Source organism: Aotus nancymaae, unplaced genomic scaffold, assembly GCF_030222135.1.
Source record: "Aotus nancymaae isolate 86718 unplaced genomic scaffold, 86718_ANA_hifiasm-v0.15.2.pri h1tg000097l, whole genome shotgun sequence".
Taxonomy (NCBI): domain Eukaryota; kingdom Metazoa; phylum Chordata; class Mammalia; order Primates; family Aotidae; genus Aotus; species Aotus nancymaae.
Window position 1 is genome coordinate 2,262,588 of NW_026988512.1, and position 25,266 is coordinate 2,287,853.

The following is a 25,266-nucleotide window of genomic DNA, read 5'->3' on the forward strand; positions in this document are numbered from 1 at the left end:
CCAAGTGTGGGCTGCCTTCCAAGGCGGAAGCACAGAAACAGGTTAAGGAGGAGGAACTCTGCAGTGGAGAAACCAGACAGGCCTAGCAGGGTGACTAAGGTCAGCATCAACACTGGTGAGTCATGTTGACTGTATACACCTCTGAAATGATGTGATGAAAATGGCCTGCTGCCTCTGTGATCTCCCTCCCTGAAACTCCTAACCCCAGTCTATCCACGAGAAAAACATCAGGCGAATCTCAATTGAGCAACATTCTACAAAATATCTGACTGGTGAACCTGAAAACTGTCAAGGTCATTAAAAAACAAAAAGAAGTCTCAGAAACTGTCACAGCCGAGGACTGAAATCTGAATAAAGTATGAAGTTTTGTTAATAACAATGTATTGATATTGGCTCATTAATTTTAGCAAATGTATGACATGAATGTAAAATGTTAACAACAGGAGAGACTGGTGCTGCGTGCAGCGTGGCTTCTGCCTGTGGTCTCAGCACTTTGCGGGGGGTCAACGCGGGTGGATCACTTGAGTCCAGGAGTTCGAGACCTGCCTGAGCAACATAACAAGACCCTGCCTCTACAACAAAAAAATGGAAAAATTTGCCCAGCGTGCCCCTGTATTATCAGCTACTTGGGAGGCTGAGGTGGAAGGACTGCTTGAGCCTGAGAGTGGAGGCTGCAGTGAGCTGAGATTGCACCACTGCACTCCAGCCTGAGTGACAGAGCAAGATTCTGTCTCAAAAAAAAGCAAAAAAAAAAAGTGGGCCAGGAACCATGGCTCATGCCTGTAATCCCAGCACTTTGGGAGGCTGAGGCAGGCGAATCATGAGGTCAGGAGTTTGAGACCAGCCTGACCAACATGGTGAAACCCCGTCTCTACTAAAAATACAAAAATTATCCAGGTGTGGTGCTGTGTGCCTGTAGTCCCTGCTACTCAGGAGGGTGAGGCAGGAGAATCACTTGAACCCAGGAGGCGGAGGGTGCAGTGAGCCAAGATCGCACCACTGCACTCCAGCCTGGGCAACAGAGCAAGACACTGTCTCAAAAAAAAAAAAAAGAAACTGGATGTAGAGTATATGGGAACTCTATTAATCTCTGCAACTTTCCTGTAAATCTAAAACTTTTCTTTAAAAAAGTTTATTTTAAAAATGGAGAAAAAAGTAAAATAAAAAAATAAAAGTGGAGAAAAAATTTTAAATGAAAATATACATGTATAATGACAGAATAACGGCCAAGATATAAGTGAAATTAGAATTATAAACAACATGCCTGTTATAAGTCTATTTATATTTTAAAAACATTATGTGTACGCATTTATACACCAAAAAGGAAGACTACGCGTCACAGTGTTAACCTCCGGGTGGTCGGATCACCAGTCATCTTCACTACTACCTTCTTTATGCCTTTCGGAGTGATCTGACTTTCTATTACCACTAAGCACTGAATCTCCATTACTTCTATAACCAGGAACAAATATAAGTTATTTTGAAAAAAAAATAGGTGTATAGCACAGAGTTGACAGAGTACTCCTTAGCTCAAAAGAATACTCATTTATAAAACAGCCAAATTTTACTTTTTCAAGGGGAAATATTTTAAAAGGTAGTACAGAAACGTAGTTGAAAGCACAAGATTTAACCAGACTTAGATTAAAATTCTGGCTTCATCATTTACTTTCTGCATGATCTTGGGCAATTCCATCATATCTTCTCTCAATTTCCTCTTTATTTTTTTGAGACTGAGTCTTACCCTGTCAACCAGGCTGGAGGGCAGTGGCATGATCATAGCCCACTGTAACCTCAAACTCCTCGGCTCAAGCAATCCTTCCACTTCACCTTCCCAAGTAGATGGGACTACAGGCACATGCAACCATACCCAGTTCATTTTTTTTTTTTTGAAGAGATGGAGTCTTGCTATGTTAACTAGGCTGGTCTTGAACTCCTGGGCTCAAGTGATCCTCCTGCCTTGGCCTCTCAAAGCACTCTAATTACATGTGTGAGCCACCACACCTGGCCCATTTCCTCATTTTTTAAATGTAATAAATAAGAAACTTTAAAATGAAAAAAAATTTCAATTAAATTTTTTAATTTTTAAATTTTAATTAAAAAATTAAAATGTAATACAACCAATCTATTGATCTGAAGGGCTCCTCTAACATCTATTTATTTACTTATAATATAATAACATTATATTAATAATAGGAATATATTATATTAATTCACTTATATTAATATATTAATTTATTATATTAATATAATTATTGTTACTCTATTATATATGACTTATAATATATTACATATTCTATTATATATATATTACTATATTACTTATAATATAGTAATACATTACTGACCAGGCACAGTGGCTCATGCCTATAATCCCAGCACTTTGGGAGGCTGAGGAGGGTGGATCACTTGAGGTCGAGAGTTTGAGACCAGCCTGACTAACATGGAGAAACCCCATCTCTACTAAAAATACAAAAGTAGCCAGGCATGGTGGTGCATGCCTGTAATCCCAGCTACTCAGGAGGCTGAGGCAAGAGAATAACTTGAACCTGGGAGGTGGAGGTTGTGGTAAGTTGAGATCGCACCATTGCACTCCAGCCTGGGCAACAAGAGCAAAACTCCATCTCAAAAAATAACAATAATATTGCTTATATGATTCTATTATATTAGTATATATGATATATTCTGTTATATTAGTATATTCCAGAAAATATTTCATAACATTAAATTTTATTACAAAATTGCATAAGTAATAGCAATGGGCTAAATGTTTGTCAAGAGCCTCCTGAGGGTCCTTAATGGAAACTATTACTATTAACAGCATTAATAAACATCCAAGAAAAACTAAAACATTGTCAGGAAAATCTCAGTTTCTCAAAAAACATAATAGAGAGCAGTGAAAGACAAAAAGCCAGGACCTTAGCTCATTCAACATCTCAGCAACGCCCCAGACATTTCTGCTACCAAGACATTCATTACGGAGATTAGACATACTGTTGTTCACATACCCACAGGCCTACTGAGAATATTCCAGAGAACACAAACAAAAGCCACTTTTCTAATCATCAGCAGCTTAAACTAAGCTTTGGAATATTAATATACAAGGTCTCCCTTTCTATGGGAATACAGTTTTCCTACCTCTGAATATTACATCAATACAAAATAATACTAATCATAAAATATACGCTAACCTTATTTAAACCTTTTGATTATAAGCGAAATAAAAACTTTTTAAAAAGAGACTTTAGATACAATATATATTTTGATCTTTATCAAAATCCTGGGCTGGTAGTTCTATGCAAATAACTGAAATTTTAAAATTACCCCAGTTACAATCCTTATAACACACAAAATCACAATCTAATGGACAAATTTAATCATGTGATGAATACATAATTTTATTTTTTGAGATAGAGTCTTGCTCTGTTACCCAGGCTGGAGCACAGTGGAGCAATCTCGGCTCACTGCAACCTCTGCTTCCTGGGTTCAAGTGATTCTCCTGCCTCAGCCCCCCACATAGCTAGGACTACAGGCACGCACCAGCATGTCCAGCTAATTTTTTTTTTTTTAGTAGAGACAGGGTTTCACCATGTTGGTCAGGATGGTCTCAATGTCTTGACCTCATGATCCACCAGCAGCACTGGCCTCCCAAAGTGCTGGGATTAGGCGTGAGCCACTGCGCCCGGCCTTTTTTTTTTTAAATCAAGCCAAACAACCTCGGTCAGAAGAATGAAATTTTTCAGGCAAAAAATTTACCCAACCTAATTTATCCGATAGTATACAGGCCAGAGACCCATATTTTGAAGAGCTGATAATTTAGGAAGATAATAAACCATAAACAAAATATCAAATCACTGTGTCATTTTTTTCTACATTAGAAATGCAGATTGTTTAGTTTGGTTCTGTTAAAGGAAGTTAATTTAAACAACACCTTTTAAAAGAGCAAAAAAGTTAACTTTGTCCAACTCTCCAAAACAGATATTATTCAGGAACTATACTCAGGTTGGTATTAAATATATATATCCCAGTGTTGGGATTATAACTATACAAAGACTAATTTTCTAACATACTCCAAAACTTCTGTATCCATGAATTTTACTCCAGCCTTCCTGAAAGCAGTCATTGTAAAGGCCCACTCCAATCATGTTTGACAGGCTTCTTTCTGAACAGGTTTCAGAAGCCTGTGGTACATTTTGGTCAAATATGCTCAACTGTTGCAAATTTTGAGAATGGATTTATGGAAGAGACAAAAGTGACTGAAAAAGACATCTGGTAAACCGATCAGGCTAAAAACTTATTCTAACTAAAGAGAGTAGCAGGGACTGACTAGAAGGTAATATGGTTAGTTTTGTTTTGTTTTTGAGACAGAATCTTACTCTGTCACTCAGGCTGGAGTGCAGTGGCACGATCTCAGCTCACTGCAAACTCCACCTCCCAGGTTCAAGAGATTCTCCTGCCTCAGCCTCTGGAGTAGCTAGGATTAGAGGCATCTGCTAGCACGCCCATGGTAATAAATGATATTTGTGTATTTTTAGTAGAGACAGGGTTTCACCATTTTGGCCAGGCTGGTCTTGAACTCCTGACCTCAAGGGATCTGCCCACCTCGGCCTCCCAAAGTGCTGGGATTACAGGCGTGAGCCACCATGCCCAGCCAGACTCTCCCTATTAATCAGTTCCTGTAATAGCTGCTATACACATATATTTTCGCATTGGCCATGCTATACTGCAATCATTCACTTATTAATATTCCCTATTGAATTGTGAGCCTCCAGAGAGAAAGGACCACACCTTATTCATCTCTACAGTTCCAGAACACGGGCCAGACCCGGCACAACCATGTGAATTCCTCGTCAGGAGCCTGATGTGGCTTTGCGGGCGTTCTTTACTAACTGCTCCTGCGGGGCACCTCACAGGACCATCGGTGGACCCTTAGCTATGCTTTTAGCTCCAAGATACCCAATCCACCACCCTCACAATTAAGCCAGGCTCAGCAGAAAGAACATTCAATAACAACCATCCCCTCTTCGTAAGGCCGTTCTTGTATCTTAAACACCATGAATGTAATATATAAGAATTTTTAAGAACTGCGCTCACATCAGTCTACCTTTAGCAGTTCACATACATTAAATGACAGGATAGCACCATATTCATAGAAGAATAAACAAAATATATGAGACAGTGTGAGTCAACAGCCGAATACAAAGTTTTGCCAAAAGCTTCATTTTCACTATGATACAACTACAGGGTCCAGAGGGGCAAGCACACATTTTATAAGCTTTCCCACACAAGAAACAAACAGGGTTGGTTGTTAATGGCATTCTAAGACTATTACAGTATAATTACAAAATGACAGAGGTTAACATTTAAGGAGACATCAACTCTCTCAAAAATAAAATGAATATTTACAAGATTAAGTCTCTGCTTTGTTAAACATTGAAGGTCCTAAAACTTAGAGGAGAATGTAAACTACAAATGACCCAATACTAAAACTAGTTAACAGAAGTACTGATGCATTTTATTCTTTCCAGGGACCTTTTACCTAAAACATGTTAAGGTTTGTGCTTTCAGATTTCAGTCCAGTCCTGGAAATTATTGATGAGTCCTTGTCTAGCACTTACCTTTCTCTTCCTGCCCTGCCCCACCTCCACCCCAAACTTGCTTTGGGCGTCCTTTACTCTTTCAAGGCAGTGATATATGTTGCAACCTCTTGAACAAAGGGCTGAAAGGGCAGCGTATGACTGTCTTAAAAGTAGTATTAGTCTTCTAGAATACTAATCTAATTCTTAGAAGCAGAAAACACAGGAAGCTCAATGTTCCAAGGAAAGTTAATAATAATTGATTCATCCTGGCTACTCAGGAAATACACAGTAAGGATGTGTGTTCTATATAAAGGCAGACGACAAATCTGTCTAGTAATAGCTATAAATTAAAAAGGAGCTCAAGGAGCAAGTACACGAGGATTAACAAGCACAGGAAGAAAACAACACAAATGTGGAGAATGAAGGAACCAGAGCTAGATGAAAGACAGGACACCGAGGCGGTGGAGAGGAACGGAGCGGCACCGACCGGGCTGGGCAGAGCGCGGGTGCACCGCAGGCAAGGGTCAAGTGGCAAGTGTGCAGGCGGGAGGGCTAACAGCAGCCAAAGATGGGGTGGCGCTCGAGGAAGGAGGCACACCCAAGTCCAGAGAGGGCAGAGAGACTAGGCTGAGTCATGGGGGGGGCAAAATACAAGAAACTAAACAAGAAATTCTGCACCGAAGAGAAAAAATATAAAAGTGGGACCAAGTGACAAACAGGGCAGAAGGAAGCTAGAAGAATGGCGCAGAAGAGGCCTCTGAGGGAAAGAAACAGTATTTTTAACATGATGTATGGGATTTTGCTTCACTAAATTAAAAATATGTTCCTTTGTTTATACTTCTCCCTGTTGGGTAAGACTCCATTCATAAAAGCAAAAATTGTCCACAATTTACAGAAGAGAAAATGGTTGACGAGGTCAACTGACTTAGCCATAACAGCTGAAAACAAAAACATGTACTTATACCAAGTGCTGTTCATTCTAATCAACAAACTTACTAAAAATGTGTCCATTAGGCTGGGTGCAGAGGCTCACATCTGTAATACCAGCACTTTGGGAGGGCCAGGCGTGCAAGACCACCCTGGACAACATGGCAAACCCCATCTCTACCAAAAATACAAAAATTAGCTGGGCTTGGTAGCCCATGCCTGTGATCCCAGCTATTCAGGAGGCTGAAGCACAGGAATTGCTTGAGCCCAGGAGGTAGAAATTGCAGTGAGCTAAGATCGTGTCATCACACTCCAGCCTGTGCAACAGAGTGAGACTCTGTCTCAAAAAAAGGGTCCATGCATATTAATGGCCTTAATGATGGACTGTTCATTTGTTCATTACAAAAACTTATTCCCCCTACCTCTTTCTGCTTACTAGCATTTGAAGAAATCCCTGCTTTTTAGTGCCTCCACCTCAAAAAAACAAGAGGCCGGGCATGGTGGCTCACACCTGTAATCCCAACACTTTGGGAGGCTGAAGTGGGCAGATCACCTAAGGTTGGGCGTTCAAGACCAGCCTGGCCAACATGGTGAAACCTGGTCTCTACTAAAAACTACAAAAATTAGTGGGATGTGGTGGTGCACACCTGTTATCCCAGCTACTCGGAAGGCTGAGGCACAAGAATTACTTGTACCCAGGAATCAGAGGTTGCAGTGAGCCAAGATCTCATCACTGGACTCCAGTCTGGGTGACAGAACAATACTCTGTCTCAAAAATAACAAATAAAATAAAAGGGAAAGAAGAGGTAACAGACATCGATATTGCTAAAAAAGCAGCTTAATGCAAGTTTAACACATGGTTAAGAGACGCTGTAAATTTTCTACACATTTCTACTACCCAAGTTTTTCTGGTCTCCCAGAAAACTGAAAATAGAACATACAGATTACCCTTCATTTCCACCTGGAACATAAGAACAACAACAAAATGCTGAAAAATAACAGACGAATAGTAAAGATTAACGCTGGAGAGAATGGAAACTGTTCTATTTGTGATCCTATAAAATAACCTATGATAGAATACAACTATGCCAAAGGTCTATTTCTGAAGATCTAATTTTTAAACTGAAAAAATACGGTCATCAGATTTTCAGTGCCAAAAATTATTCAAAAAAAAGTAGGAATATACGGAGGCTAGGAGTAGATAAAGAAAGATGAAATTAAAGTCATAGGAGAATGAACAAGAAGCACACATCACGGTGAAAAAGCAATTCTTCAACACACCATACCCTGTAGGAATCAGTCAATGAAAGCCGACATCCCAGTGAACTGTTCCTATTTGGTCTCCCACTGCTATTACGTCCTGCTTCTCTGTCCATACAGAGTAAAACTCTGAGCCTAAGTAAATTACCAGCCATTGCAGTAGTGGAAAATAACTCAAATATTATACACAAAAACGGATGGGTTAACAAAGATAACGTAAGAAACAACTAAAGAAACACGCTGGAGTCCTGTCACTCATATTTCAGAACTTTCTTCTTCAGCTGTTCAAAAATCCTCGATGGAAGTGAAGGTGCTTCTAGAATGTGCCTTTTCTTTGCTTTTTGACTATTCTTCCATGAATATCTTCATGAGTCATTTGGCCAGGCAGTCCACTCACAGGCATCTGACACATTATTAGATAGTCCTGGAAATGGGTGCTGCACCACAGGCTTTAGGAGACCTCCTGTGGGAATAAGCCTGATGCACTGGTCTCTGCTGCAGACATGCTGAAACTAGGATTATCTCTCACATTCAGAGATGGCATTGTTTCCAAGGAGATGCCTTAAAAAAAGAAAAGTTGAAAATCAACTAGATTAAAAAAAAAACTAACAATGCAGAGCAAATTTTCATACAATATTATATTTCAGCTAAGACTGAAAAATCATTCTAATAAGAATTTTAGTGTTTCACTTGAGTTTAAGTATACAGTATTTTCAAAAAAATTAAAAAGGGCATCACAGTGTATACAATAAAAGTACTGCGAATAATTGACAAGCATGGTTTATATTCATCTGTAAAATGAACTACTGAATTGATGACTACTTAGTAAACTTCTTCCAGCCATAGGATTCTGAAACTGCATTATCTGGTGATTAAATCCTCCTATCACTGAACCAAATCGAGGCAAGTCATTTGTTTGCCCAGGTTTTCTAAAATATAAAATACAGGGCTGTTTCTTCTTACTGGAAAAGGCACCAGAATCACTTCAGGATAGTTTAATACTAATGTCTGGGGCCTGCGGCAGCAGCTCTACCAAATATGCATCTCCGGGGTTAAGTGAAGACATCTGTTACTTTCAGGATAAGCCCTGGGTCATTCTGCTGTACATTCCTAGTTAAAGAATAGATCACTTCCAAGGCAGTCACAGAAAAAAAAAATAGATCACGTTCAGAATCAAGCTCTCTGACCCTAAAGTTCACAATATGGGACCAGTAGAGATCTCACTGAATTATCCTAGCTTCGTAGGCTGAAAATAAATTAATCAATGCATCACTTTCTCTTTCCCTAAAAGCCTCCCATTTAGGGAAGAGCCTGAAATGAAGATTAGGGCTGACAATTGGATTAAAACTTCAAAATAGATTATTTTAACTCAAGTTTTCCAAATTACTTCCTCAGATACTTAAACAGAACACAAGGTGTAGGTTCGTATTCATTATGACAAGTTTCTTTTATGCAGGCCATTCCAAATATGTGACGTTCTTCTTATGGGAGCATAATGAAAGCAGCACGTCGTTTCATCACTGACTCAAATTCTGAAGCTACCCCCAAGATAAATGCCATGACATCCTTCCCAGTGGAAACAATCTGTGCAATACAGAATACTGTACCTGCAGTGTGTATGTGTGTCCTCCCTGGCTGCTAACCAGGCCTGCAGCCCATGCTTCATTCAAGGGCACTTCCTCCTGATTCCTGGGTTGGTGCGGTGATGTATATACTCCCCTATCTGTGAAGCCATTTAGATTCAGTGATTGTTGATGCCTGATGTCCCCAAAATCATACTGTCAGCTCCCAACAAAAGGGAGACATACTGGGGCTTTCAGAGAATACCACTGTTCTCCATCTTGCTGGAATTTGTAGGCCCTCATCTAACTCTAAACAGCTTCAAATTGACTTTTTTCCAGGTGTGTCACCAAATCAACCACACAATTTTACATTTTTTTCCACAAAAAAAAATTACTTGGTTTGATGCGACCTCCTGACCCTAACAGTGTTCTCTATCGCTCAATACAACCTGAAAAAGTGGATCAAGATTCTACATAAAGGCCGGGCACAGTGGCTCACACCTGTAATCCCAGCACTTTAGGAGGCCAAGATGGGCAGATCACCTGGGTCAGGAGTTCAAGACCAGCCTGGCCAACATGGTCTCTACTGAAAATACAAAAATTAACTGGGTGTGGTGGTAGGTGCCTGTAATCACAACTACTCAGGAGGCTGAGGCAGGAGAATCGCTTGAACCGGGAGACAGAGGCTGCAGTGAACCAAGATTGCGCCACGGCACTCCAGCCTGGGCAAGAGAGCCAGACTCCATCTAAAAAAAAAAGATTCTACAAAAAGGCCAGGCACAGTGGCTCACTGACATACCCAGAACTTTGGGAGGCTAAGGCAGGAAGAGGGTTGCTTGACCCCAGGAGTTCAAGACTTGCCTGGGAAGTATAGTATGACCTTATCTCTACACAAAATTTAAAAATTAGCTGAGCGCAGTGGTGCATGCCTGTAATCCCAGCTACTCTAGAGGCTGAGGTGGGAGGATTGCTTGAGGCAGAGGCTGCAGTGAGATCACATTACTGCACTCTAGCCTGGGCAACAGAGTGAGATCCTGTTTCAAAAAAAAAAAAGAAAGATTCTACAAAAAGACAAAGCAAATGGACAGAAGTGTACAGGAAACCTTTAGTAATACCCACATTAAGGTAAATTACTACCACTAGGTCTTCAAACCTAGTATGTGTTTAAAAAAAGAAACGCAGTAAGATATCCAGTGTCATTCAGTATTATTTTATTTGGCATAGTTTTTTGATACTAAATTAGTAAGAAGCAGTCATTGTCCTATGTCCTGGTGAATCACTGTCCTAGAATTCAACATCTATACAGGATTATAATCCTCAGCTTTGAGATTCAAAATTCAGTTTCTCTGCCCCATCTTTAGTCATTTCCATATACAGATAGTGTCCCCTTAACCACTCCATTACCCATGTCCTCTATATAGAAAATGCAGCATTGCTTCTGCAGTTTAGAGACACTGCAGTCTCTTAGGCTACTTTGAAATTTTTAAAAGAGCATCTCTTACAGCTGCTAGAGTAGTCCTTAGATCTCTCTTCGAAGTATAGAGTAAATCTCCCCAGAGAAGCCACACTGGGTCTAGAGCCAGACTGTCTACTTATGACTCCCAGTTCGATCTTGAGCAAGAAACTTAATTACTTTGCTGTGTCTCCATTTTTCCCTCTGAAAAATGAGAAAATAATTGTACCTACTTCAAAGGATTGTTGTACATTTTAAGCATGACATAAATATTAAGTCTTATTTAGCTCCAAATTCTAGAACTGTTTCACATGTGTACACTAGGTTTGCCTAACGAAAACATTACCTACCATTTTGACTATCTTTGATGTCTCCCCATGGTATGTAACATTCATTCAATAGGTAAATATAAACCTACTCTGTATATATACATATATATTATACTGGATACCAAAGCAATTCTCAAAAATAGGACATCCCTTAACCTTGAAGAGCTTATATTTTGGGCGAGGAAACAAAATACATGAAACACTCAGGTAACAATATAAAGCTATAAAAGATTAACTGCCACAGAGTGTGGTATACGCAGTTAATGTTCAAAGAGTCATTGTGGGCTGCAGGCTCTGCAGAGAAAGTCAGGCTGGAGGGGCCCTCACCTAAAGGCAGGTGGGATCTTCACTAGCGGAAAGCGGAAAGAGGATTCCCCAGGTAAGGTGCTCACTCTGCAAAGGTTTACGTAGCACTCTCCGTATGCCAGGTTCTGTTCTAGGCCCCAGGGAAAAAACAATGAGTGAGACAGAAAAAGTCCCCGCATTCAGGCAGCTTAAAGGGCACTCCATCTAGAGCCAAATTTTGAAGGATTGAGAGAGGACTGTCTTCCTGTCATAGGAAACACACCATTTAAATGCTTTATGAACAGGAGCCAATATTGTTATTATACTACTATGCTTTTCCAAAAATGACAAAAAAAATTTTGAATTTTTTCATGTACTGTAATATATTGTATTCTAAATCAGTTTTATCTTTAAAAAGCACATAAAAGGATATTCTCCATATTTCTTGATACGAATAACACATAAGAGATTTACAAACACATACAATGTTATTGGAATGGTTTTCGTAACAGAGGCCTGTGGAGGTGCAGTTTCTAAACTTTGCCCAAATGAAAACCTACCCACCTACCCAGCCCCACTTTTCCCCTCTTCTTTACTTCATTTACCAGTGACTGCCCATAAATATCAAAGTTGGGAAAGTGCCTGAAGATGCATGTGGTGACAAGAATCAGTCACAAATTCACTCCAAAAGAAAAACATGTACGTCCTTTTTAAGATCCTTGTATTGATGACAACTCCCAAATCCTCCCCTCCCCAAAGAGAATGCCTTTAAGAAACCCTCTTGTAAATACTGACTATCAAAGCATTCTTCATCTTTTCCCTTCCCAAAGATGGACCACCAGAATCATCTGATAGCTAAGTGCCAGTATGCTTTTTTAATCACAAAGACACACCTCCAACTCTCCAGTCCTTTCAACACCCAACAAGATTCGAACTGTGTTAGACCCTACGCTCATCTCAGAATCACTGTTAGTTGGAACTGTTATGCCTACACAAATCATTAAATTCCATCTTCAAAACAAACTTATTAAGGAAGCCAAAACTATTCAATTAAATCCAATCAAAAACTTATTAATGCACAAAGTACTGGACTCAATAGTAAGCATATGTTCAACACATTTAAAGGCAAACTAAAAACAGGCACAGAGATCTTTCACAACTACCTACTATGTAAATAACATCCTTAACATTCAAATGCCCAGTAAAATCGTGCTAGACTCATCAACAAAGTAACAGCCAGCCCACTGTTTTTCATTTCTTTAGTTTGGTATTGGAAAAGTAGCCTTGTTTCATGTTTGTTTACCCTTAATTAGGACTGTCACTTAGAAATTAAATATGGAAAGGGGGGCCATTAGGGCTTTCTCAATATTGACCTTTTTCCAATGTCCTAGCATAGCCTGTTCACTGGGTGACAATGTTATATAATGGAAACTTGGATAAGTAAGAGACACGGGGCTTTGGAAACTATTCAGCACCTAAATAAAGGGACTAATATGTAGTTCTATGAATTTGTAAAGCCATCTTCCAACTTGAAAATCACATTAATTTACTCTATGCGTCATTTTATATTGCCAACACTCTTATCTTACAAAAGCAGAAACAAGCATTTAATGTACACGTTTGATGGGCGTGGGGGCTCATGCCTGAAATCCCAACAATTTGGGAGGCCAAGGCAGGAGGATCACCCAGGGTCAGGAATTTGATACTAGCCTGGCCAACATGGTGAAACCCCATCTCTACTAAAAATACAAAAATTAGCTGGGCGTGTTGGCGGGCGTCTGTAATCCCAGCTACTTGGGAGGGTGAGGCAGGAGAATCACTTGAACCCGGGAGGCGGAGGTTGCAGTGAGCCGAGATAGTGCCAGTGAACTCCAGCCTGGGCAACGAATGCGAAACAAAACAATAATGTACACGTCTCACATCTGGACACACTGAAATCAAACGCACGTATTCAAATTTTTTGAAATTAAGTGACATAAAGCATGCACACCATTTGGCACAGGCCCGGCAAACAATCAGTACTCAACATTGCTTGTTATTTTCCTAATTTTCCAACTTTAGAATCAAACTAAACGCTATGCAATTATATATATATGATTATGTATATATAATATACATAAATATATATACTGTAAATTAAGCTAGTATGTTATTGCGTAATGGTCTTAATCTAGACAAAGGTGAGTTTAACTGTAACAGATGACCCACAAAGGATAGAAAACTTGTTAAGTGTTCAATGTCAGCGCTCATTTCTGCAGGGTTTCATGACTTATAAATAACAGTCAGCTGGTCCTAGAGAACTTACTCAAACTGTATAGTTAATACTTGAAGCACGTGGACCAGTGGCCATTTATTTGCAAAGTGGCACCAACCACTGACATCTCATCACTTCCACGCTGTTGCTGAAATCCTACGCAAATTCATTACCTGTGTCAAGCTGGGAAACACTTCTGTCACGTCACTACACAACTAAATAAAAATACCCAAAAGGCACTTACACTGACAATGCTATATAGCATCCTGGCCACATCCAGTTTTTAAAACACTACGGTGTCAGCCACGCACCATTTGGGACGAGGAGAATGGAAAGCCAGTTTGGAAAACAGACGCTTTCTTAAGAGTACACGTGAATATGAAAAGGGACTCTATGCTCTCAAGATCCAAAAAGAAACCCTCTGTGCTGCCCGGCTTCGGCGCGCCTGGTGGGACAACGCACACGACCCCTGCCCCGCAGAGTCCCGCCCCGCGCGCGCACAGCCGAGCGGGAGGCGCACTGCCCTCGCAGGGAAAGCCGAGTCCCCGCCGCTTCCGCCGGGTTATCGCAAAGGCGCCGCGCGGCACGCGACGGCCAGGTCCACGTGGGCCAGCAGGCGCGGGGGACGCGACCCGCCGCTACCGCGAGCCCCGCCGGCGCCCGCCCCCCACCCGCGGGAGATGCGAGTCCGGCCCGGGGGCTCGCGGGAGGCGGCGCGCGCGACCCAAGCGGGGGTCGCGGCGGGGGAGGGGAAGTGAGCCCGGCTCCACTCACGCGCCCGGGGGCGGCACCGGTGCAGCCGCGGCGTCTCTCCGGCTCAAAAAACTGGAAAGGGGAAAGGGGAAAAAAAAAAAAAAAAAAAGACCTGGCTCCTCGTTTCATCCGGAAACCGACCGGCCGGCAGGAAATGACGAAGGCAGAGGGCGTCCAGGTCCGCTCGGTAACCGTTTCCCGCGCGCCCGGCCCCGACCCCGGGGGAAAGAGCCCCGGAGCGGAGCAGCACTGGCCGCGTGCCGCCTCCGGAGCCGGCAGCGTGAGTGGCCTCGCGTCCCCGCGCCTCCCGGTCTCCGACGGGGCCGCGTCACCCAGCCCCGCCCCGCTCCGCCCCGGACGCGAGGGGTAGGAGGTCGCTGCCCAACCCCCCCCCGATCCCGCGCGGTCCCCGACGCTCCGAGCACCTGCCTGTCCCCGGCGCGGAGCCCCTCGGCGTCGCGGGGAGCAGCCAGGCGCCCGCTTCCGGAAGCGCACACGGGCCAGTCGCGTCCGCCCATCTGCCGGGGCGGCGGGGGCTCAGCGGGAGGGTTGAGGCTGAATCACGCGCAGCCTGCGGGCGGCAGAAACGTCCCAGCGCCTCGCTGCCCCGGGTCCGGGCCGCTTCCGGGGAGAGGATTGCATTTCCTCTCCTTTCCGCGGGTCTCAGGATCGGGGCACAAGCTGGAAGAGTGCAGGTTTGGGAGTCGTGTGTGTAACAGCTCCGCGCCTCCACACCTTGGCCCGTGTGGCTTTGGGCAAGTTATATAACCACTGCCGTCAGCCCAGTTTCTTCTCCTGTGAAATGGAGCTTTAGTGCCGCCCAGGAGGGTTGCTGGGATAATTCGGTGACTGTTGACTGCCCAGCACATGGGAATTGCTTTCCTCGATGTTGGATGAAGGCCTGTGAGCGTGTGCCCTTCTGCTTCAGGATCCCAAGCCTTTAGTGTTTCAGAGGGATGAGAGAAGGAAATCCCATTTATTGATGCAGGGGATTTTGTTGTAAGGGACTCTGGGAGCTAAGTGGTTCCAATGTATTCACAAAGTTCTAAGTGAGAGACCAAAGTGATTAACATTCAAGGCACGATGACAAGCGGTGATGAATTTTAGAACCACCTAGACATGGCATCAGGATCCCAAAATCACGACACAGATTTTAAAGCTTTTGATACAGTCACTTAGTCCCTAGAAAAAGTAGCTCTCAGCTGCGCATGGTGGCTCACACCTGTAATCCCAGCACTTTGGGAGGCTGAGGCGGCTGATTGCCTGAGCTCAGGATCTCAAGACCAACCTGGGCAGTATAGTGAGACGAACGCAAGCTCCACCCTTCCCGTCTTAAAAAAAAAGAAAAGAAAAAGAAAAACTAAAAAATAGCCAGACCTGGTAGCATTCACCCGTATTCCCAACCACTTGGGAGGCTGAGACAGGAGAATTGCTTGATTCCGGGAGGTCGAGGCTGCAGTAAGCCGAGATCGCACCACTGCCCTCCAGCCTGGGTGACAGAGCAAGACTCTGTTTCTATAAAAAGAAAAAGTCGTTCTCATCCTAAAAGTTTATCTAAAACCAACCCCTAGTTGTCATATATTGGTGACATTAGATACTCATGTTTACTTGGGACTTAGTTCAGTCCATCCTAGCCTCTCCTTGCTAAAATAGTTCAAGCGTTACATCACAGGAAAATGTGAAAAAAGGTGTTTTGCTTTAGATTCCCAAGGAAGGCTGTGGTGGTATGCAGTAAGCAGGCAACAGGTGTATATGTGTACACTTGGTTACACTGTGGCATGCCGGGGAGGAGGGGACGGGGTCATAGTTCAGGCTGCATGTGGGCCATGGGTATGTCCTGTGACTCAGGATCAGACCACTCCTTACTCCTAGCAGCCTTACCAAGTCGTGCCATTGGTCATGACTGAGGACTGGGTGGTAAAGGCCTCCCCTCTGTAAATCTTTCACAACTACACTCCTAAAAATAACTCAAGTGCCTGTCCCTGAAAACACGGAAGAGTGACCTCATGACATAGCAATCATGTTGTATAATATAGGTTGTATAATTCACGTCAAAATTTAACCATTCTGTGTCAGCAGTAATTAGAAATTTTTTCCTAAGTATAATTAAAGGCCTGCATATTTGAGGCAGGAGGAAGTCGCGCTTTGGGTAGGAATATACCATTTACTGAGTGGCACATGAACAGAAACGTGTGAAAAATTACATCAAGAAATTAACCTGGTTCAGATCCATTTTGTCACTAGAAAATAGGAAGCATTTTGTAATTTGTTAGCTAAATGGCACCCGTGAAATGTTCTAGTGGCCAGTGCTGTATGGCTCCCTGTTTCTTGCCTAATTTGTTAATAAGTCCCAATTCTGAAAGCTGCTTCGCTTGCTGCATAATTGTCCTGAGCCTTCTGGAGCATCTCAAATCAGACACAGAAAGTCATCTTATTTTTGCCAAACACGGTGGTGGTTGTTGCTATTTTACACTTTGGCACCAATGAAGTTTGAGATCCCATAAATTATAAAGACAGTTATAGTGTCTGGGCTTCCAAAAGTTTCCATGTCTAAAGTAGGCTGATTACTTACTATAAACCATAAAGTTACATTGAGAGGAACTCTAGAATTTGGTTTTGAGGAATAAGAATTGAAACTGTCAATATGCCAAATACCTCTCACTCCAAAAAATCCACCGCCAGTCTCCAGTATCTAGGAATTGGTATAGTCTAGTGTTTAAATAATATTCAGATACTGCATTCTGCAAATTGTTACAATTTAAGTTCTGTTTTTATTGTTGCCTGGCTAATTTGCACAAGACCAGTCTTTGTATTCAACAGACACCAATAGTTACTTCAGTGGAATCACTCCTGCCCTCAGTGGGAAGAGTTTTAAGTTAAATGGCTGTTCATGATACTCACTTTATTCTAAAGGAGTCCAGTATGTCCCTAAACGTCTGACAAAGGCAAGTTGTCAGAAAGGCAGGAACATGCCATGTAGCTTAGGAATAGACCTGTCCTGAAATTTTGTTCTTTTTATATAGAGGTAAAACTGGAAGAAAGAACTCTGTCCTCAATACGTACATATTAACTACCTGGCCAGATCTACACTAATGAACGCTGTGGAGGCTTACAGCTTGGACTCCTGCAAGACATTTTAGTGGAAGAATTTTTGCAATCCCTTCATTGTAGTAGGCAGCATAGAAAAAATCACCAGGCAACTTTTTAGACTCTTTTTCTTGGTTCTCAGAAACTACAGTGCAGTTATCACCTGTATTTGTCCATTTTTCTCTTGTATATAGAGTGTCTAAAGCAAGACTTCCGGATTTTCTTTACGTATTAGGTCATTTTACTTAGACTTACCTTTTATGTCCCAACACAAAATAGGAACTTTCTCTTTAAGGAAAAGTTCAGTTAGCTTCTCAAACACAAATAAGAAGTCATTACTTTTACTCGCTGTTTGATGCACTTGCTGTGACCACTCTAACTTTCTGTGGGAATGTCCAAAGAATGCTTTTCCTAGGGTAGATGTCACAGCTGTGTCAATAGCAAAATGTGTCTTTTCATCCCATAGCTGCTTTCAACCAAATTTGGCCAGGAGGCCAAAACTAGATAAAGCTCCAAACGTTTTCCAGCGTGGGAGGCGTGGCGGGTGAGAGAGCCGTGCTCTGGCTGTCACATTTTTGCTAGGCTGCTGTGCAGCCCTGTTCCAGCAGCACAGCCAGGTGTGGAGTCTCTGTGTCTTGTTTGTTTGTTTTGAGATAGAGTCTCACTCTGTTGCCCAGGCTGCAGTGCAGTGGCACAATCTCGGCTCACTGTAACCTCCACCTCTCAGTTTCAGTTCTTCTGCCTTAGCTGCCAAGTAGCTGGGATTATAGGCACCCAGCATCATGCCCAGCTAATTTTTGTATTTTTAGTAGAGACAGACCATGTTAGCCAGACTGGTCTTGAACTCCTGACCTCAGGTGATCTGCCCGCCTCAGCCTCCTAGAGTTTTGGGATTACAGGCATGTGCCACTATGCCTGACCAAGTCTCTATTTTAAAGTATTCTGTTGCTTTCCTCTGGGTGTTACACTTTGGAAGCTGCAATAACATTTCAAGCTCTGTCCTTTTCATAATATTATTTTATATCCCGAATTTTAACCATTCTGTAGGATCTGTCAAAGTCAAACATAAGGGGAAATGCATAATGTGGCCTAATTATCTAGCTGCCTGATTGTTAAACTTTTTCTTTTCTTTTCTTTTCTTTTTTTTTTTGAAACAGAGTCTCACTCTGTCGCCCGGCTGGAGTGCAGTGGTGCAGTCTTGGCTCACTGCAATCTCTGCCTCCCGAGTTTAAGCGATTCTCCTGCCTCAGCCTCCTGAGAAGCTGAGATTACAGGCTCAAGCCACCACACCCAGTTAATGTTTGCATTTTTATTAGAGACAGATCTTCACCACGTTGGCCAGGATGGTCTCAATCTCCTGACCTCTCTATCTACCCACCCTGTACTCCAAAAGTGCTGGGATTATAGGCTTGAGCCACCACGCCCAGCCTTAAACTTTTTCTTAAAGGGCCAGATTGTGAATATTTTAGGTTTTGTGGACTGTGAAACAAAATCGGTATTGTGTAGGTGCAGTCAATCCTTGGTATTTGGAGATTGGTGCCAGGACCCCCTAGATAATCAAAATCTGTGGATGCCCAAGTGCTGTTATAAAATGGCATAGTATTTGCACATAACCTAAGCACATCCTCTGTATACTCTAAATCATCTCTAAGCATTTATAATACCTAATACAATGTAAATGTTATGTAAATAGCTGGTGTAATGTACTTTTAAAATTTTGTATTTTTTTTTCCAAATACTTTCCATTGACAGTTGGTTGATTATTTGGATGCAGAACCCTCAGATGTAGAGGGCCAACTGCACCATTTAAATGTGCCATTTAGAAATGTAAATCCCATTCTTGGCTCATGGGCCGCACACAAACAGGTGGTGGACTGGATTTGGCCAGTAGGCCATATGTTTGCCAGCCCTTCCCCATCATTAATTAAAAGAAACCTTGCTTTGTTTTCTCTCTTACAGCCCCATGGCTGGGGGTTACGGAGTGATGGGTGACGATGGTTCTATTGACTATACTGTTCACGAAGCCTGGAATGAAGCCACCAATGTTTACTTGATAGTCATCCTTGTTAGCTTCGGTCTCTTCATGTATGCCAAAAGGTAAATTGTTGTTTCTCAGGGTAGATAAAAACTGTGCATTTTACAAGTTTTGCAAGTTTAAGAAATAAGAAATGAATTCATAAAAATAATTTCATCAGGCCAGGAGAGGTGGCTCACGCCTGTAATCCCAGCATTTTGGGAGGCTGAGGCAGGCAGATCATGAGGTCAGGAGATTAAGAACTTCCTGGCCAACATGGTGAAACCCCGTCTCTACGAAAAATACAAAAATTAGCTGGGCGTGGTGGCGTATGCCTGTAATCCAAGCTACTCGGGAGGGTGAGGCAGGAGAATTGCTTGAACCAGGGAGTCGGAGGTTGCAGTGAGCCTAGATTGCGCCACTGCACTCCAGCCTGGCAACAGAACGAGACTCCATCTGAAAAAAAAGATTTATCATTTTTGTTCTAGTGCTGAAAGACATGGTCTACTGTGGTCTCAAGCATTGATTCTGAAAACCTCATTGCTGGCAGGGCATGGTGGCTCACACCTGTATTCCCATCATTTTGAGAGGCCAAGGCAGGTGAATCACCTGAGGTCAGGAGTTCAGGACCAGCGTGGTCAACACAGTGAAACCCTATCTCTACTAAAAATACAACAATTAGCTGGGTGTGATGGCATGAGCCTGTAACTCCAGCTACTCGGGAGGCGGAGGCGGGAGAATTGCTTGAACTTGGGAGGAGGATGGAGTGAGCTGAGATTGTGCCACTGCACTCCAGCCTGGGCGACAAAGTAAGACTCCGTTTCAAAAAAAAAAAACCCATTGCTTTAAGAAATGGAGACTTAAGTACAGCTCTCGGCCCCCAGGCCAGCTGCTCTAAACTCTCAATTTTGTAATTTCTAATATAGCCCAATTTTATCATCTAGCTTGGGATGATAACATTGTCACCCTTCATTGAGCACATTTTTTTGGCTTAAGTCCCTGAATGCAGAAGCACTGACTCCTACGTCTTAGCACATCTCCCTGCAGCCAGTATAAGCTTTTCCTTGTTTTTTTGTGCATGGCTCTATCCTAGCACTTATTAAACAGTGTTAGTCTTACCTGATGACGTGTCTGTCCATTCCACAACATGTCTTTTCTGTCTTTTACCTTTGGGTCCTTGGTGTGCCACAGAGTGTAAATCTTCAATAAATATTTCCTGCCTCAATTCCAGATGTTGTAGCTTAATGTAACTGCTTTTCCACACTGCCTGGCTCCTTTCCCAGAAGTACAGTAAAAAGGGGGGTGGTAGGGGAGGCTTTAGAGAGGAAGAGCAGTGTTAGATTGGGATGGTTCTGCAGATGCTTGCTTACAGGTATCCTCTCCCAAGGTAAAAAGGCATTAGAGAGTTCGAGGTAATTAGTAATCCAGAAATGATTTAAGTTTGGTCTGAGGAATTGTTCAGAGCCCGCACTTGTGCCCAGATCTCAGCTGAACCCCCCTGGAGCTGCTGGCCTGTGGGCTCCTGAACTCGGGCTGGTGAGAGGAGGCTCCCTGACCATCACTGATCACCCGGCTGGTGACCACTTGCCTCTATAAACAGCCGCTGCCGCCTTCCCACATTTCTTTTAAAAGCGGAGGCATGCTGTTCTTAATTTTAAAAAGATGTCTTCACTAAGGCTGTGCTATTGTATTTAAGAAATATGTTTATTCATTACTTTCCAAAATTAAGTTCTGCTCACATTCAGTTTATTCTCCAGGGCAGAAATTTAGCTTTATCTGGATGACATGAGAGGGAGGAAAAATCAGCTGTTTTCTTGTTTCTGATTTTCTCTTAGGATATTTGGCTTTTGGGGGATTGAGGAGAATCACAGTTGCAGGAACTTCACTTTGGTGTTAAATGGATGTGTTCAGCTACTTACTTTTCTCAGTTATAGCCTCATACTTTTTAGCGAAAGAAAAAATACTTTGAGCCAAGGAAGCAGCTCCCAAAGACAAAATGGAAAGTAAAATGGGCTTGCTGTGGTTTCAGTCCGTTTACCATAGCTCCTGATGACCGGGGTCATGAGCATCTTACAACGTGACATTAATACAGATATCTCTTCTGCATGGATTTTGTGTTTTAGGAACAAAAGGAGAATTATGAGGATATTCAGCGTGCCACCTACAGAAGAAACTTTGTCAGAGCCCAACTTCTATGACACGCTAAGCAAGATTCGTTTAAGACAACAACTGGAAATGTATTCCATTTGTAAGTATATTCTGTACTGAAAGATACGCATATGCACGTTTAAATAGATTTTCTGGAATTAAGTTCATTTAGTAAAAGGTTATTAAAAATTATAAGTAATGAAACTTAAAAGCCAGGTGCGGTGGCAGTTGCCTGTAATCCCAACTACTCAGGAGGCTGAGTCGGGAGAATCGTTTGAACCCGGGCAGCAGAGATAGCAGTGAGCCAAGATCGCGCCACTGCACTTCAGCCTGGGCGACTCTGTCCCAAAAAAAAAAAAAAGAAACTTAGTACTATTTTCAAATGTTTAATACATTTTTCAGATATCCTTTGTTCCTTTTGTATTTTACACCATTTCATTTGTTACTGGCTCAAAATAAGACATATAACTTAATTCAACATGGCAGCATTATTCACAATAGCCAAAAGGTGGAAATCGGCCTCATGTCCTCAACAGATGAATGAATAAACGAAGTATGGTGCATACCATAGAATGTTACTCAGCCCTTAAAGGAAGGACATTCTGACATGCTACACATGGATGAACCTTGAAGACGTATACTAAGTGAAATAAGCCAATCACAACAGGACACATATTGGACTATTTCACTTACGTGAGGCAAATCATAGAGACTCAAAATAGAATGGTGGTTGCCAGGCGCTGCAGAAGAGGGGAATAGGGAGTTTATTGGGTCCAGAGTTCAGTTAGGGATGAGAACAGCTCTGTGGATGGATGATAGTGATGGTCACAGCAACATGAATGTATGTAATGCCACTGAACTCTACACTTACAAATGGTTAAAATGGTAAGGTTTATGTTATGTATATTTTACCACATTAAAAAACATCCTTTTAAAAAAAATAAGTATTGTTAAAAAAAAAAAAAATTCAGAGCCTGGGGCCGGGCGTGCTGGCTCACACCTGCAATCCTAGAACTTTGGGAGGCCGTGGCAGGCAGATCACTTGAAGTCAGGAGTTCGAGACCAGCCTGGCCAACATGGTGAAACCCCGTCTCTACTAAAAATACAAAACTTAGCCAGGGGTGGTGGCACATGCCTGTAATCCCAGCTACTCAGGAGGCTGAGGCAGGAGAATCGCTGGAGCCCAGGAGACAGGTCACAATGAGCCAAGATTGCACCATTGCACTCCAGCCTGGAGGACAAGAGTGAAACTTTATCTTACAAATACATACATACATAGATACATACATACATATATACATATGTACATATATACATACATATATACATACATACATTACATACATATATACATACATACATAGATACGTACATACATAGATACATACATAGATACATACATACGTACATGTATACATAGATACATACATAGATACATACACACATACATAGATACATACATATATACATACATATATACATACATACACAGATACATACATATATAGATACATAGATACATACAGAGCCAGGAGCTCTGAAAAATTATAAGAACTAAGCTTTTGTTGATACCTATGCAAAACAGGTTATCTGCTGTCAGTAATGTGCTCAGTAACACAGCAGATACAATTGTAAACCCACAGTTTTGATTTTTTTGTTTTTGATGGAAAGATAGAAAACTAATTACTTAGCTAGGCACAGTGGCTTACACCTGTAATCGCAGCACTTTAAGAAGCTGAGGTGAGAGGATCACTTGAGGCCAGGAGCTCAAGACCAGCCTAGGCAATGTGGCGAGACTTTATCTTTGCAAAAAAAATTAAAAATTAGCTGGATGTGGTGGTGTCTGTCTGTGGTCCCAGATACTTGACAATTGAGGTGGGAGGATTGCTTGAGCCCAAGAGGTTGAGGCTGCAGTGAGCTGTGATTGTGCCACTGCACTGCAGCCCAGGCATCAGAGTGAGACTCTATCTGTAAAACAAACATAAACTAATTCTTTATTGAAACTGTGACTTTACTATAATTTAATGATGTTAGGTAGTGATCATTTTGCAGTTTTATTAATGTTACGTCTTTTTCTTATTGTTGTGTTTGTGAATAGCAAGGAAGTACGACTGTCAGCAGCCACAAAACCAGGCTGACAGTGTGCAGCTCTCATTGGAATGAAACCTCAGAAAATGAGCAACCTAAGTAATTGTTGCAAGCTCCTAATTCTTTCTACTAAATCATGAACAGCTTTAAAAACAACTTCTGTCTGCATAAAATTATTTTACTTGTGACTTTTTCCCAACTGTTTTGTGCGTTTTGCTTTTTTTAATTGCATCTCCAAGTCGTTGTTAGGTAAATACAAAATGGCTCAAAAGGCCTTGACACATGAAGCCTGCACATACCAAGGATCTATGTAACCAGTGATGGTGGCTTTACCTTGCAAAGACCTCTGATTCCTTCAGGATACAATCAGAAATAAAAACACATCTTGGGAAGCGGGAATCCTGGAGTTTATGCCACTGTGATTAGAACATTTTGCAATATTAAAAAATAAAAGTGCAGCCATTGGAATAACTTCCTCTTTGATTATATTCTGTGATAAGTGTGATATCAATAACAGATTAATTTGTTGTGATTAGAACATTTTGCAATATTAAAAAATAAAAATGCAGCCATTGGAATAACTTCCTCTTTGATGATATTCTGTGTGTGATATTAATAACAGATTAATTTGTTTTTGTTGTTAACAGTTGTTTGTGTGTTTTTTTTTTCTTTTTTGAGACTGAGTCTCTCATTGTCGTCCAGGCTGGAGTGCAGTGGCATGATCTGAGCTCGCTGCAGCTTCCGCCACCTGGTTTTAAGGGCTTCTTTTGCCTCAGCCTCCTGAATATGCGTTGACAGCTTTTTAATTGATAATCTTTGCTTCTTCAGAACTTGTATGGTAGACTGTCCTTTCTACATCATGATGCATATTCCTGTGATGATTTTAGAAGCTTTCTGTAACTAGATTTTTTCCTCATTAATTATGCTCCGAGGACTTTCATTTCCACCTGGTAGCTCTATTTTAGGCCATCCTGGGGCCCTGCTGTTGAATAAATGGGTGCCTCTGTGTTGGTGTTGGCAACTCTGCGGTCGTAGTGCTACCACTGGCGAGGCGTTCCTACTACCACTGGCGAGGCGTTCCTACTACCACTGGCGAGGCGTTCCTACTACCACTGGTGAATGTTGCTGTCTGGTTACTTCTGCATTTTTAGCATGCTAAGCTTTCCCAAAAAGCCTCATATCTTTTCCCATTCTGTTTTTACCTAATTTTTCATATTTATTTAAATAAAAGCTGACTGGGTAGTGGTGGGGAAGTTTAATTGTCCATGTAATTCAAAGAATCTGTTTTTGAACTAGAGCTATTTTCAATTATAAGAGTTAGTTGGCCGGGTGCAGTGGCTCACACCTGTAATCCCAGCACTTTGGGAGGCTGAGGTGGGAGGATCACGAGGTCAGGAGTTTGAGACCAGCCTGGCCAACATGGTGAAACCCTGTCTCTACTAAAAATAAAAAAATTAGCCAGGTGTGATGATGTGCACCTGTAATCCCAGCTACTTGGGAAGCTGAGGCAGGAGAATTACTTAAACCCGA

At 42.0% G+C, this 25,266-nt stretch overlaps 2 protein-coding genes across 10 annotated transcripts in view; one reads left to right on the top strand and one right to left on the bottom strand.

The window, feature by feature from the left end:
• Positions 1-14,612, bottom strand: part of SLC20A2 (solute carrier family 20 member 2) — a 116,506-nt gene extending 101,894 nt beyond the window's left edge. Inside the window, exons 1-2 of one of the 7 annotated variants that reach the window (XM_064370026.1) lie at positions 14,512-14,584; positions 7,790-8,324 (exon numbers count right to left, since the gene is read on the bottom strand). The gene's annotated coding sequence lies outside the window, so the exon portion shown is untranslated. Of the gene's footprint in view, positions 1-7,789; positions 8,325-9,370; positions 9,792-10,827; positions 13,782-13,890; positions 14,108-14,511 lie in introns of those variants that run through there. The other 6 variants (XM_064370022.1, XM_064370024.1, XM_064370025.1 and 3 more) reach the window with 6 other exon arrangements.
• Positions 14,473-24,318, top strand: SMIM19 (small integral membrane protein 19). Of its 3 annotated transcripts, none has more exons than XM_021675833.2 (4): positions 14,473-14,577; positions 19,446-19,583; positions 21,624-21,748; positions 23,747-24,318. In XM_021675833.2, exons 2-4 carry the CDS (start codon positions 19,450-19,452, stop codon positions 23,809-23,811), a joined length of 324 nt encoding a protein of 107 aa, XP_021531508.1. In that variant the 5' UTR covers positions 14,473-14,577; positions 19,446-19,449; the 3' UTR covers positions 23,812-24,318. The 3 variants fall into 3 exon arrangements, with proteins under 3 accessions (XP_021531508.1, XP_064226103.1, XP_021531509.1); XM_064370033.1 differs by having other exon boundaries at positions 14,478-14,586; XM_021675834.2 differs by lacking the exon at positions 14,473-14,577 and adding an exon at positions 14,628-14,679.
• The last annotated feature ends 948 nt before the right edge of the window (positions 24,319-25,266 follow it).